Source organism: Astyanax mexicanus, chromosome 9 (assembly GCF_023375975.1).
Source record: "Astyanax mexicanus isolate ESR-SI-001 chromosome 9, AstMex3_surface, whole genome shotgun sequence".
In the NCBI taxonomy this organism is placed as follows: domain Eukaryota; kingdom Metazoa; phylum Chordata; class Actinopteri; order Characiformes; family Acestrorhamphidae; genus Astyanax; species Astyanax mexicanus.
In genome coordinates, this window is record NC_064416.1 from 40,120,416 (window position 1) to 40,135,392 (window position 14,977).

The 14,977-nt window shown below is 36.5% G+C and overlaps 1 protein-coding gene across 1 annotated transcript; it reads right to left on the reverse strand.

Moving 5' to 3' along the window:
- Nucleotides 1-3,673: 3,673 nt before the first annotated feature.
- On the reverse strand, nt 3,674-13,375 carry sdr42e1 (short chain dehydrogenase/reductase family 42E, member 1). Its single transcript, XM_007251860.4, has 3 exons — nt 13,287-13,375; nt 8,605-8,702; nt 3,674-6,583 (listed from the first exon to the last, which is right to left on the reverse strand). Exons 2-3 carry the CDS (start codon nt 8,667-8,669, stop codon nt 5,479-5,481), a joined length of 1,170 nt encoding a protein of 389 aa, XP_007251922.3. The 5' UTR covers nt 8,670-8,702; nt 13,287-13,375; the 3' UTR covers nt 3,674-5,478.
- Nucleotides 13,376-14,977: the final 1,602 nt, after the last annotated feature.

Genomic DNA, 14,977 nt, shown 5'->3' on the forward strand with positions numbered 1-14,977 from the left:
GATGACCAAACTGGCCAGGGCTACTGACTACAGGGCTACAGGCTTTATGCACCTAAAACTTATACAACAATATACCTCTAACATAAGACCTTCTTAGGCCTTTTTAATAATTAAATCAAACTGGCTAGGCCTACTGATCTGGCCATCTTACTGAAATATATTGAGGAAATAAGGCTCATCAACACTTAAAAATGTTTTATTGTTTACTAATGATAAGGTAGAATGTCTTTTCCCTAGTTGATAACAGCAACAACATCCAAAAATCACAATAAGTTAAAAAAGGCCAATGGGTCAACCATTTTGAGTTGTATAAAAAAAAAGAACCTGGATAAATGGTCTTGACCAAACTGGCCAGAACTACTAACCTGTCCGCCTCTTACTAAAACATATTGAGCAAGCAAGCCTTTAAACACCCAAATCTTTATGAATGTAGGAAAATAAAAAGCAGAAAAGTAGAAACATCTACTTTTCATTAATAATTAAATATGTTTTCTAGATTACTAGTTGCTAATAATAATAATAATAATAATAATAATAATAATAATAATAATAATAATAATAATAATAATAAAAGATCCAAATAAGCTCAAAAAGTAAGTTTATTTAGTCAGTGGGTCAACCATTATGAGCTGCAGCACAATAAAATCCTGGATAACAGGACTTTGACAACCAAACAAATTAGCCTCAATTTCTTTGATTAGACAGCACATTCTGAGACATAAAACCTTATAGGGCACATTTTAAGGTTAAGTTTCTTTCTTTCATTTTGAACATTTAAAAGACTGCAATACAATGAAATCATAGTTAAAATAGCTGTGTTTGGGTCACTTATTCTTCACTATTCACTAAATAGTATTTGCTATATAGAAAACTGATTGTGCTGCTCTGAGGACGTCTGACACAAAACTGATACAAAATGTATTGCATAACTGTATATGTTGGACATTTTAGTGTAGTTTGTCTGTACTTTACAATTTGCAATCGATTATAGGTGTTTGATAGTGAATTATATAGGGAATAAAATGTACTGTTGAGATTTCAAACAGCACTACAAAATGGCTGATACACCATATAGTGCACTATTTCTGTAATAGGGAGTGATTCCCAACACAGCATACATATAGACCATGCATAAAAAATAAACAATGCTGGAAAACACATACAACTCAAATTGTTTTACAAAAACAAGGTACTTTCATTCTCCTTTGTGACGTTTCTAAACTTCCCAACACGTGTTGTGTTACAATAGTGCTCGAACACCTTATTCTTTATCACACGGCCTTCTATTGTAATTATTCCTGTATCAGTTTCATGTGCAGTCCCGTGTTGGTATGAATGCTTTGTGGGTCAATGTCAGAAAAAGAGGATATAAAAGAGAAACACATTATTTTTTAACAGTTACTTTAAAACTTTATTGCTAAAGATACCATAATTACACATCTTAAAGAGACAACATTACTGTAAAGAGAAAATGCTTCTGTAAACAGAAGTAAATTGAGCCAAATTTAAATCATTAACGCAAATAAAGAAACTGCACAAAACAGTCTCTTAACAGCTGCCCAGGATTAGCTCTAACATTGCTAATACCTGACTGGCAAGCATGATGTACACTACCAGTCAAAACACTGGACAAACCTTCTCCTATAATCGTTTCTTTATTTCTGTATTTAATGTTTCTTTTTTACATTGTGGACTAATATTGAAAGTCATAATAATATTATTAATTATTAATAATAATTAAAGGACACATATTGAATTATGTAGTAAACATATATTTAAAAAAAATAATATATTTTTTTTACATATTTATAAAATATGTAAAGCTCCAGCTTTACATATATATATATAAAAAAAAATATATATATATATATATATATATGTAAAGCTAAAGCTTTACAGCGTGAAGGAAAACCAGCAACTATTGTTCAGCACCTCCAGGAACTCCTTCAAGACGCTAAGAAAATTATTCCAGGTGACTCTCCCTCATGAAGACACTGAGATTAAAATACCAAGAGAGCGCAGATCTGTCATTAAAGATAAATGTGATACTTACAATAATCTTAAGTATAAAACATTGTTGTTTTTTTTACACTTTTTGTTTACTAAATCATTTTGTGTTTGTTCCTGTATAGCTTAAATATCTTCTATGTTAAATTTACAATGTATAAAACCATACATTAAATACTATTCAGAACAGAAGTCTCCTTAAGATTGTTTGTGTTTTTTACTTTTCTGGAGAACAAGTCAGATAATTTATTCATAGCTTATTTTGTACAATTGTTTTAAAGAGCCTCCTATAAGAATTGAATCTGCACTGAATTAATAGTTCCATAGCTTATATAGCAATGTAAACACCATAGAAGGCACTCATTTAAAAAATATATTATTTGACCGAAATTTAAGCTCATCAAATTCCTGCATATGACAAAGTTAGCTTGAGACACTTTCACACAAATATGCCTAAAAAGTTACCCTGCAACTGTTTTTCTAATGGATATGTGGCAAAATTTTTAACCATCTCTGTTTATCCACAATGTATATAGTAAACAGAGTGGCTTCAGATACCTTATTAATGAGGAGACTTATTAATGAGCCAATGACTGCTGTCAAAAAATCACATTGTTTGAGCATTTTTGAGCCAAACGTTACAAACCTTAATACATTTTTTCTCAGATTTTATCATTGATGTAGGGGGCAAACCGATCTCAGTACTGGCACTTCTCTATCAGGGCAATATGTGACAGGAGAAAATATACTGGTTCAATCAAAAGTATCTTTTTTTTTTTATTAACAATTAAGAAAAAAGGGGGAAACTCAGCTCACAGACACCTTGTGCTAATCGACATCACCTTAGGAGTGATGAGGGGAGAGAGCTCCATCTACCTGTCCAGAGAGAGCAAGGCCAATTGTGCTCTCTCAGGTTTCTGGCAACTGACAGCAAGCTGTATGAATGGGATTTGAACCTGCGATCTCCAGGGGCCAGTTGTTCAAAAAATGTAATCCGGATCAAAATTATCCAGATTTGGTAATCACATTTTTTGCTATCCAGGATCAGGTGATCTGTCTTACTTTTAAGACAGTTTTTCAAAGCAATATGGGATTGGATCAACCTGATCCAGAAACACAGTTTTCAGGATTACCTAAGCCGGATTACCAGCTATGTAAAAAAACAGATAGAAGAACCAACAGGGGTTGATGACTCCTTTTCTTGCAGTAACAAGATACTGCTTATTGCAAAACAATACGAGCAATCGAGTGTTCTGCAGAGACGCTTTGCATGCCTTAACTATTTGCGAGTCGAACCACAGGGAGCATGCAACATAACACTTGCATGTATTGTCCTGCCCAATGTTGCTACCAGACGCAATGTCCCTCTCTGTGATGTTCATGATGCACCTGAGCCTGTTGAAGAACCAGAACAAACTCTGGTGTTCTTTTCAATTGTTCGAAATTATTTTTGACAGCTTCATATCTGATAAATGTTTCTTTGACATTAATATACAGTGATGAATGACAGTGACGTAGATGAAAAAATGAATATATTATTTTTGTTTGTTATTGAAATCTTTTGGGGGGTTTATTTAATGGGGTCAAGATTGTTTTTATTTTTACGTTACTATAGAAAAAGGCTTAATTGGTAGCCAATGTCTACTTTATTACTGTAACAGTTAAACAGGTCAAGTGCAAAATAGAAGTAAATGTATATACACTAAATTGTACAAATGTATTTTTTTTTTACTTTAAAACTTTGATTTTAAAGTTTTACCACATTTACTTCCTGAAATCCCCCTTGAAATCCTACCCCTTGTTGGGATCAGGGTAATCCTGTTTTTTTGGATCAAAGTTATCCAAATCCTACTGAAAAGTTTTGAACAACAGAAACTGAAGGTTTGATCCATTTACAAACTAGGATTGGATTACGTGATCTGATCCGATTTCAGAATGCTTCTTTCCCTTTTGAACAACCCGTTTTCCAGATTTGATCCAATCCGATAACCAAAATCCGATCAGATTACCTCTGAACAACTGGCCCCAGATGACAGTGGGAGTGATTTAGACCACTGGACCACTCTGCACCCTATTGGTAGCTTATTCCGAACTTACTTTCTGTTGGTTGGTTGGTTTGTATTAGCAACTCTTTTTTTGGCACAGTCTGCAGGGTTCATACACCTTTTACAAGGTCAAATTCAAGCCATTTTCAAGCACTTTCAAGGCCCATTTCCAAGTTTTTCCAGCACCTTTCAGCTGTTGTAAATTAATGTAAATTAACAGTGATATCTCAAAACTGCGATTCAGCGATAATCAATATATCACAAAACTATTCTCCACACTTCACAGGGACTATGCTACTGAGAAACAAAATACTTCTAAGTAAGTAACCAGCAGGAATTATGGATTATTTGTGTTTTTGACACAATTTAAATACCAATGTTCTTCACCGCATGTTTACCCTATTCATTTAAATGAGCAGTTACTGTAATATGTCAAATTCAAGATGAGTTGAGAGCATTTATACATACATATACTAAAAATTATTAATTTGTTTTTTGTTATTATGTTTATATTAACACAACCAGAATTGTGTTTGATAATAGAAGAAAGAAGAAATTAAAGCCTTTTTTATTTTACGCTCTGCAATTTTTTCTTTAAGCGAATTTATTTAGTCAGATAGTTATTTATTGTAAAGTAAATGTAGTTAGAATTTCAAGCATTTTCAAGCACTTTCTCCAAAAGTCCAGCACTTTCTAGACATTTCTGTCTGTTCGGAATGTAACTACTGAGTGGAGAAATTGCCTCTTTTTATTTTTATTTATTTGTTTTTTATTCCATTACATTTCACATCCATGTGACACATGGCTCATGTGAGTCACAGCTGCTTGGTCTATAGGTTTTCATTGCAGATCTGCTTCCAAATAAAGGGAATTATTATTTTAAAATGTTACATAAACTGTCCATCAGCTGCCGGTGTTCAGAGAGAGCACAATTGGCCTTGCTCCCTCCGGGTGGGTAGATGGCGCTCTCTCTCCATCACGCTTAAAGGTGGCTCCGGGCGGCACGGGGCACCTGTGAGCGGATGTATGGGAACATAGCCGCTGTGCTTTCCTCGGAGCGCGCTAGCTGCTCAGGCAATGATTAATCAGCAGCAGCACGAAAAAAGGGGTGACTGACTTCACACGTCGGAGAAGGCGTGTGCTTGTCCGCATCCTCCAAGAGTCGCAGGTGCCACCGGTGATGGGGACGCACAAAGGGGTGGGACAATTGGATAACCAAATTGAGAGAATATGGGAAAAAATCTGAAATAAAATTATTAATAATAATAATAAAAATGTTACATAAACTGTAAAACTTTATTTTACACGCACCTATGTAAACCAGCCATTAAACTACTTAAAAAAAAAAATCAATCAATTACACAATTACGCTGCCCAAAATTGCAGGAAACAAAGCAGATGAGCACTACGCCTACGAAGAAACATTTTACTGACCTACAACTGGTAGGAAAGACAGTACTAATGCCACAATGACAGCAAACAGCACCACATCAAGGATTAGCTTCTTTATTGGCGAGTTGGCAGGTTTTCTCCCGTGTCCTCTGCTTTTAAACCACTCCACCACCTCTTTCAAATCATATTCTCTGGGTGTATAGCCCAGCTCTGCTCTGGCCTTGTCCATGTTGAAATAGTGGGTGACCCCTGTCTTGTAGACCTCAGTGCGGGTCAGAAGTGGCTGGAAGTTGTAGACTCGGCCAACCACGCTATGTACCATCTCAGTAATGAATGCAAAGAAGTAAATGAGAGATATTGGAAGTCGTAGCTTGGGGAAAGAGTAGCCTAGACCCTCCACTAGAGGCCTGAAGAACTCAAAGTTGTTGATTGGTCGCCCGTCAGAGATGAAGTAAGCCTGACCGGCAGCGCAGTTCTGGCGTTTCTCTGTTAGCGCTTCTGCTGCTAGCACGTGCGCAGAAACCAGGTTATCTACATGAACAAACTCCACCAGACTGTTAGGATCCCCATAGACAAACTTAAAGAGGCCCCTCTCTATGTATCCCACAATCCTGGGGAGGTGTCTCTGTTCCCCTGGCCCGTAAATTCCAGCAGGACGCAGGGAGCAGGTCTGCAGGACTCCTGCATGCTCACCTGCTAGCGGGGAACCATTAGCTTTTAACACTTTCATCTCTGCTAACGACTTGGTCCTGGAGTAGTGGTCTGGATGAAGGTGTAGGGGAAGGTATGGTAAGGTCTCGTCACCGTTGCGTATCTCCTGTCCACCGAAGACCACGTTGAATGTGCTGGTGTACACCAAACGGGGGACTCCCAAGGCCAAACAAGCCTGGAGAACGTTTTCAGTTCCCTGAATGTTCACCTCCTCAATTAGCTTCTTGTTAAGCTGCTCTCTCCCGGACATCCCATAGGAGGCGATGTGGAAAACGCAGGCTGCTCCCCGCAGTGCTTTCTCCACCTGAGCATAGTCCCGTACATCCCCCTGTACAAACTCCACGCCCTCAGGCAATGCCTCGCTCGGAGGCCTGGCGTCAAACAGGAGGATTCTTTCTGATGATTCCTTGTGGAGGGCGCACGCCAAACTGTATGTAAACAAAAAAACAAACAAACAAACAAATAATTATTTTTATATACACAGCATGCAGACTTTAATATACCTGTACAGAACTCTTTCATGCGACAGTGATTTTCATATTTTACAGGTTTCCAACACATTTGAAAATATAGTGCATCGCTACAATTACTTGGCCTGTTGCAATAATTATATATAGATATAATGATGCAATAATTACTGTTGCATCATTATATCATTATATTATCATTATATCAGTGATATAGAATAATCTTAAAATTAAAATAATGTTGTCTATCACAATTATAAGTAACCATTACTTTGCATTATTCAGTTACTGCTATAAAGTTATCTATAAAGTATAAGAATGGGTAAAAAAGTCTGGATCTGTTGCTGTGCCCATATATGGTAAAGCTGAAGTCACACATAAAAGTACCAACACGTTTATGTAAAAAAAAACTATTTATAAAATGTACGAAAACTTTATGTAACAACCAAACAACAATGCAAAATTTGCTGTTGTCTGAAAAAAGCCCCTTTGGTCATAGACTGAATGGTTTGGTGGCGCCCTCTAGCTGTGTTTTTAGGTTTTGCAAACACAGTATAAAGGCAGTAGCTGGTTATTACCTAACCTGGTATCCTGCTAAAAAACTTTGGGTCAAATTACCTTAAATTGTTTAATTTGGCTTGCCGGTAATATGATAAAACATGTTTTTAACAAATATCTTAGTCGACATTTCTGCAGCTGTAAATAGATAAGTTAGTAGAAGATTAACTGATCCCTTTCTAAAATTTAAGAAAAAAAAAGAAAAAGGATCTGGAATATATGATCAATCCTTATTTAGCTTGTAAGGGCTTTGTCTACAGTTTGTTCACAATGAATGTTAGAAAAGGTCAGGTGATGCAAACGTCAAAGCTTTGGAAATTGTCTGATGATTTTCAACACTTTGTCCCAACAATCAGCAGAATTTCTTTAAAAAAGCACCATGCCAATCCACCTGGCTACCTATGGTGCTGTCTGGTACTTTCCTCCTGATTAATTTTCCTTCAATCTCTCAACACAGTGTTGCTCTCACTGTGTAACTCACAAAAACGCACGTGCACACAGCTGATAGAACATTTATCGGTTAAACTCTCATTTTAAAAAACTATTGAGATATTATCAAAACTGCTGAGATATTAATAATACAGTAAAAAAAAAAAGCTTTAGTATATTTTGGATAAAGATCAGCCATTACATTAAAAAAAAAAATTCTGTATATACATTACACTGGTCAGCCATAACATTACAATCACCTTCTTGTTTCTGTTTCGTTAAAGCTGGTTTAAATGTTGTGGCTGAAGCTTGCATAACCATCGCCCAAACAACATTAATCCTAGATTATTGTATTTATTACTGTATTAGATTAATTGAAATAACTATGCTTTTTTCCCCCAAGTAAATTGAATTAGTGTGAAAGAGCTTATTAATTAGCGGGATTCATTATGTATCATTACATATACTTTACTTTATATTTGAAAATGGACTACCTTAACAAGTAATCTTTCTGAAAATTGTCATGATCTTCACACTCCCTCGAACTAAACATATCTAAAAAAAAAAAAAAAAAGATCTGTAGACAGCCCTCAGAAGAACGGCGCAGCAAGAGGCCCAAGAAATTCAAAGACCTAGAAGCCTTCTACAGGCCTGTGTTCACCCAAGAAAAGAAATAACAATGAAAAGTTCTTAAAAGCTGTGATGCATGTCAATGCAGCTGTTACAAAATACTGATCACGCAGTGTGCTCAAATGTATGTTTTATGTATACTTTCATTTCCTTTTTGATATTTTAAAACTGCAAAAAATAAAAAATTGGAAAATTTAAATAATTAAAATAATACTGCTAATACTGTGTCATAATTAGTTCAATGCCTTTTGGAAATCAGTTCATCTTTTACGCACTTAACTATTCACAGCAATAAACATTTTAACAAGTGATGCGTGAATTAATGCATGCCAGAGTAATGTTCCGCCACTCACTGAGAAACTTACCGAAATCCAAAGTACCCCCCTCCACCGGTAATGACGTACACGTGAGCTGCTGAGCCGGCGTTCATTGTATATCTATGCTGTGTCGTGATGCCAAAAGCCTGAGGAGAAAGGAGAGCCAGTAAGAGACAGAGACTTTGAGCGATATAAAGCTTGTTCTAACTCTTTCAGTTAGGGCACAAACCGCACTGGGAAGAAATGTAAAGTTATTATATAAGCATTCCTCCCTTAACACTTCTTGATAAGACATTTCACAATACAGGACTTCTTTTAGCCATGTCGAATAAGAAGAGTCAAGGACATTTCTACAGAATGATGAATGTGAATCAATATTGTGAAAGGTCTTATTGAGTTTAAACCTTCTAATGTACGTTTTTCATGTAACCGCAAAAACATGTCAGTCTTGATAGACCATGTGAAGGACGGAGAAAACAAAACATGATCAGTGTTTATATAACCATATCAGGTTTTTTAAAACTCAGATCTTCTGAAGACTTGAATGGCGTTTCTAACTCCACACCATGTCCCTTGTCATAATAATGTTATTTTTGTGGCTACATGTTTATTAATTTTTTTTTCTCACTTGAAGTAAATATAGACATAGAGAGGTATTGCAATATTTTTTTCTGCAATACTGTAATATTTTTTTGTATTTATTTTTTATTTTATTAATTATTAGTTTACATGTTATGATTGGTGTCAGACAATGACTCATTTGATCCACTGTCCTGACTTCATTAAAAATGTAACCTTTCTTTAATTTAAGTTTGCGATAGTGTGTTTATTATTCAACAGTTTTCATAAAATCTGATTAAACTATCGCAGTAAATCACATTCCTTACAGTATTGCAATATATTACTATATATTGAACCATAATCCCTGTATTGTGGTATATATAAAATCACCATGTACTTGCAAATACACAGCCTTAATAATACAATATAACACAATATGATAAAATGCAGTGTGTCCCTGTCCAGTTAAAAACAAGTATCTCCATTTTTGTCAGTTTTCAGTTTACTACCCTTAAACTGTGTATTTATGAATGAACCAATAGAAATAAACCTTAAATAAATTCTTTACATTGACTTCCACTAAAAGTTAAGAAGGTTTTATCTCTCTCATTTAAAGCTGACACCGATGAATTAAGTTAGATCAGAAGGAAGCGCTTAGGGGAGAGCGGGGTAATGTGAGCCATTTTTTACATTTGCCCCTTGCTAGCTGAGCTACAATGATATATAAGTAAAATTTAATTTTTTCCAATTAATTCAGGATGTTTCCTAGCTATTAAAGTTATCAGAATGTCTTCAAGACAAAGGGCAATGAAAATATGTTTGTTTTAAAAAAAGTGGTCTTGTGTCTCATTTTACCCCAACTCAGGGGTAAACTAAGACAGACCAGAGAAATTAAGGGGGTAAAGTGAACCAGTTGGGGGTGTGCTGTTCCACTTATGTTTTCCACTTTTAAACTACCATTAACATTACATGTTGTAACAATTACAATCCTTACAGCTAGATTGACAACCACACATTCCATAACTAATATCGGACTAGTGTTAGAATCATGGAGATTCAGTCCATTAATATTTTGCAGTTCAAAGTTTCACTGGTCATTATCACAACCCACTCACTATTAGTCTGTTATATCATGTATAGCGCACCTGCTGTGGTTTTTGAACTGTAAAGACACCCGTTTCATCCCCATTGTAAATCATGTGTGGAGGGAATGCGTGTCTATTAAAGATGAGAGACAAGGGAAGAACCTTATTGAAATCAAAGCCAAAAATTACAGGTAAAGTCTCCATAAAACTTATGCAACTAAAGAATTGATTCTGTCACCTGTCCATTACTACAGCGAGATTTTCGAAGAACTCCCTCACTGTTGTTTTATTAAAAGTTGTAGCCCTTCGCAGGGATGTTGCCTCAGGAGTTCATACAGAGAGATGTTGACATGCTAGGAATCTGCCAAACCACTCTTTTCCTAAAAAGTTGAGTATTCATTAGTATAGATTTTGCTTTTGGAAAGTTAACCTACAGAATCATATAGTCATGTAATCTCTTATCTATGCAATCACACTCTAGCCTACCTGCACAATGTTTCTCAGTCCAATTGGCTGGGACGGTGTTTCACTTTACCCCACATCATTTGTCTCACTTTACCCCACAGCTACCATTTTAGAAAAAACATAATCTCTAGCAAATCAGGCTAATCTTCAACTACCATCAATCACATGGTTTGATATGTTGAAAGTTCATAAGCATGTATGATATTAGTTTTTATACCTGAATCAATTTACTTTGATAAAATAGTTGATTAAGTTCAAATCAAGAAAATTTACTTTTACATGCAGAAAACACCTTTTTGTGAAAAAACCCAAAACTTTACAGCACCAGCAACAACTTTCTCTTCCTAGCAGTGGGAAATGGGAGGGACTTGACAACATAATGGTCACATGACCACAATTGTGTTCAGTTGCCAAGATACAAGGGTTGTCTCACATTACCCGATGTCTCACATTACCCCGCTCTCCCCTACTAGTTTTTTTTAGACGTATGGTAGCAGGGAATTGAATTACCTTAAGTCTCTCAGTGGATTTTTTTGAGAAGACCTAAAACCCAGAATCCCAGATACCAAAAGGATGTTGAATTATTTTTTTTCCTTGTTTAATGCATTGAAACAATCTCTGTTGATCTCTGATGTCAGAATTGATTTATTTGTGCTGAATCAACTTTGATTAAGCACAATGGTGTATGTTTTTAATTAAACTTCACTTACCGTATTTTTACACTATAAGGCGCACTGAAAATCCTTTAATTTTCCTAAAAATCGACAGTGCCCCTTATATTTCAGAGGTGAGTATATCAGTCTGTAGTAGTCTGTGTGTTTACCGTGTTAAAACAAGCTACGTGAGAAAAACCACTAGCTAATATCGCCCTGGGTTACGGGATCACTCAGGGTTTCTCAGTGTAGCGCTGTCGGATAGCATTTACTAGCGCTAAGTGCTGCTAACTGTGGCTAGCGCTGCTGCTAACTTAAATCTAAAGTTTAAAACATATTCAAATTGTCGACACAGCTGCTGTGATGAAATCTCTCAGGCTCTTGCTCACTAGTTGCTTGCTCTCTCTTGTGCTGTCTCTCACTCACTCGCGCGCTCTCTCTCGCGCTGTCTCTCCCTCACTCTCTCTTGTTCACTCTCTCATGTTAAGAGAATGAGAATGAGATTACTCATCTTGTCCACTGCTCTTAAAAAATAAATACGCTGTGTGAGACAGTGTATCGCTTCTTGTATTCTTTGGCTACAATTCTAAAATACGTTTTAAAAAAGTATTGTTTGTGTATGGGTTTAGATGTAGAAACTTCTAAAACGATACCTGTGTAGCTTTAATACAGGGGTCTCAAAGTAGCGGCCCGCGGGCCACATGCGGCCTGCGACGCGGTTTCATACGGCCCCTCACGGGTTAACAAAATAAACATACATCTGGCCCGCAATTCAATTTAATTATTTATGCTTTATTATGTTCGTTTTCATATTTTATCTTAACTTGTATTTTGGTGTGTGTGTGTGTTTTTTGTTTTTTTTTTTGCTTACGCTGCGTTGCCTGCTTTAGTCTTCAGTAGCCTTCAACAGTCTAACCTTGCTGCCGTGGTGTGTCCACTAAACTCCGTAGTTATAAACATCCTGAGGTTAGCAGCGCGCTAACTAACCTGTTTATAATGTAATCCGAGCAGTGCCTCCGTGACGCTGCTCTAAACTGCTGCTGTTAGCTGCTTGGGCTGAAAGATGAACTGTAGAGAGCTGTATTATCCGGTTAGTGGGGTTATTTTATTTCATACACAGAAGAACTTACAAATTTTTAAAAACGCTCCAGACTGGCTCAGCTGAGCCCTGTAGCCCGTGGCTGGGCTGCAGCTCTGACTAAGCAAAGACTGCGGGCTTGTGGTGCTGCAGCTGCAGCTCCGACTAGTGGTTGGATGAGGAACTGCTAAATCTGAGGAAATGCTAAATCTGTCACAGCTCACAATTTTTGATTTTATATTTATTAAGCCTTATTTCAGTATCAAACGTTTTGATCAAAGTTAATATAACTTATAAATTAAAAGGATTTATGTTAATAGAGCAACAAGCAACCATTTTTCCATGCAACTGTAATATTTGATTGAATAAATAGTATATTGAGAGTTATTTAACATTAAGGAGTAATTACATTCATTTTATATTACATCTGGTTACATTTTCTTATATTTATAAGTTACATCTGGCCCTCAGAGGACAGCCAATATGCCAATGTGGCCCTCGGCAAAAATGAGTTTGAGACCCCTGCTTTAATATCTCTAACTAGTACTGTACACTAAGTTAAAATGGATCAGGACAGAGGTGTGATGGCACAACACTGACTGAATCGAGCAGTTCATTCAGTTGATTCACTCAGAGAATCAGTAAAACTGAATCATGCAGCTGAATCACACTTGTAGGCAGATATGCTGCTGAACCTGGAGTCTGAACTACCGAGTCCAAATCAGCCCAGAACACACACACACACGTGAAACAGCTCGCGGAAAAATCACTTTCTATAACTGAAAGCTGCTGATTAATAGATGGCTGAAAGGCGAGCTGCAGAGTTTGAGGAATCACACATTCAAACAGACAGCAGAACAGAAGCTGAACAATAAATAAATTAATCACCTTCTCTCAGATCAGTCCGCCTGTCCGCCTGCGCGCTGCACACCAAACACTTCCTAGGAAACGCGCGAGGGGCGGGAAAATGAGGGCTGCACTCTGATTGGCCAGACTCGGTCAGACACTTGCTGTTATTGGTCAAAATCGATGATGCGTAAACTGTACTAAACAAACATGTACTGTGTTTTTATTGACAGATATATAATATTATAATATATAATAAAGAATTACAAAGTGTCATATTATGTCTTTTTATTATTTTGTAGATTTAATATTGATGAACAAAATTAAAGCTATACAGGAACACTGGAACAAAAAAGGGTAAAACAAACCAGAATATGTTTTATACTGTAGTATGGAGGCCCTAAGGTGACATCATGTAAAAAGAAATTATGCATGGCCACGATATATTAAGGTGTGGGAATGAGATTCTAATGCGTGGCCACGACTTAATAAGGCGTGGGAACAAGCTACTAATGGTGGGAATGAGTCATTAAAACATGTGAATGAGATAATTAATTTGTGTCCACAAAAAAAAATTAAGGCATGGGAACAAGATTACTAAGATGCAGCCAGAGAATAATAATAAAGCTTGCTTTTATGTAAATTAATGTCCATGAAGAAGACAAAATCTTACTTTAAAGCTCCAATCCAAGGACCCTCTTTAGTAAGAAAATGGGGAGTGTATTGGTTTCTTTTTATTTTCATCTTAGAATGAATTATGGAGATATTTTGCAGTCCCTTGCAGTGAGCCATGGTATAATTCTATGTAAAAGACAATTAAAGTGTCAGTCCATATTATTTTGTTTCTAAAGTGAAAGCAGAAGCATTTCTGAGTGGAGAAGGGATAAATTATTGTGTTTAATGGAACCAGTGCTAAGCCTTATATATTCATTCTAAAAACTGAGGTGTCGCTCGCTTTTTTATTGTTTAAGTTTTATTGAACACGAGAGGCTGGTGAAGCTATGGAGACTTCAGAAGAGGAAATTCAGACCTCATTAGCTCATACCAAAGTGTGTAGTTGAAGTGAAGTTTCTGACACACTCTCTCTCTCTCTCTCTCTCTCTCTCTCTCTCTCTCTCTCTGACTGAACACAACCTGGAACCAGATTCATCCTGTCTGAAAGGAGACCGCATCACACCCGCCCAGTAAAATGATTCTTCAACATGCTCTGTGCATTACCAATTCTCACCAGAACGGGCCCTTAACCCCACACTGACGGGCTTAGATGCAGACAGTATGCAGACCCGTTTACCTTCCTTAAGCATTCATATTTTGCACAACCCCTGAAAGCTGCTTGCTTTGTTAGCTCTGAAATAAAAGAACATTGTGGCCATGCCTTAATGGTTACGATTTAATTATCTAGTTCCCACGCCTTACTTATCCCTTTCTCATATTTTAATTATCCCGTTTTTTCACTAGCTTTAATGACAGATCTGCACACTCTTCATGAGGGAGAGTCCCCTGTAATAGTTTTCTCAGCATCTTGAAGGAGTTTCTGGAGGTGCTGAACAATGGCTGCTTTCCCTTCATGCTGTAAAGCTCCAGTTCATCCCAAATCACCTTCTCAGTTAATCAGGTTTAGATCAGGGGATTGTGAAGAACAAACGCTTTTTTACTGTTTACTACATAATTCCATATGTGTCCCTCAATTGTTTTCTTGTCTATAATATTAATCTACAATGTAAAAAGTCAAT

Bases quoted from the DNA above. Each gene is read 5' to 3' on its own strand.
- sdr42e1 (XM_007251860.4), bottom strand. From the start codon at position 8,669: ATGAACGCCGGCTCAGCAGCTCACGTGTACGTCATTACCGGTGGAGGG. The intron at 6,584-8,604 runs GTAAGTTTCTCA...GTTTACATACAG, and splicing joins GGGGGGTACTTTGGATTTCG to TTTGGCGTGCGCCCTCCACA.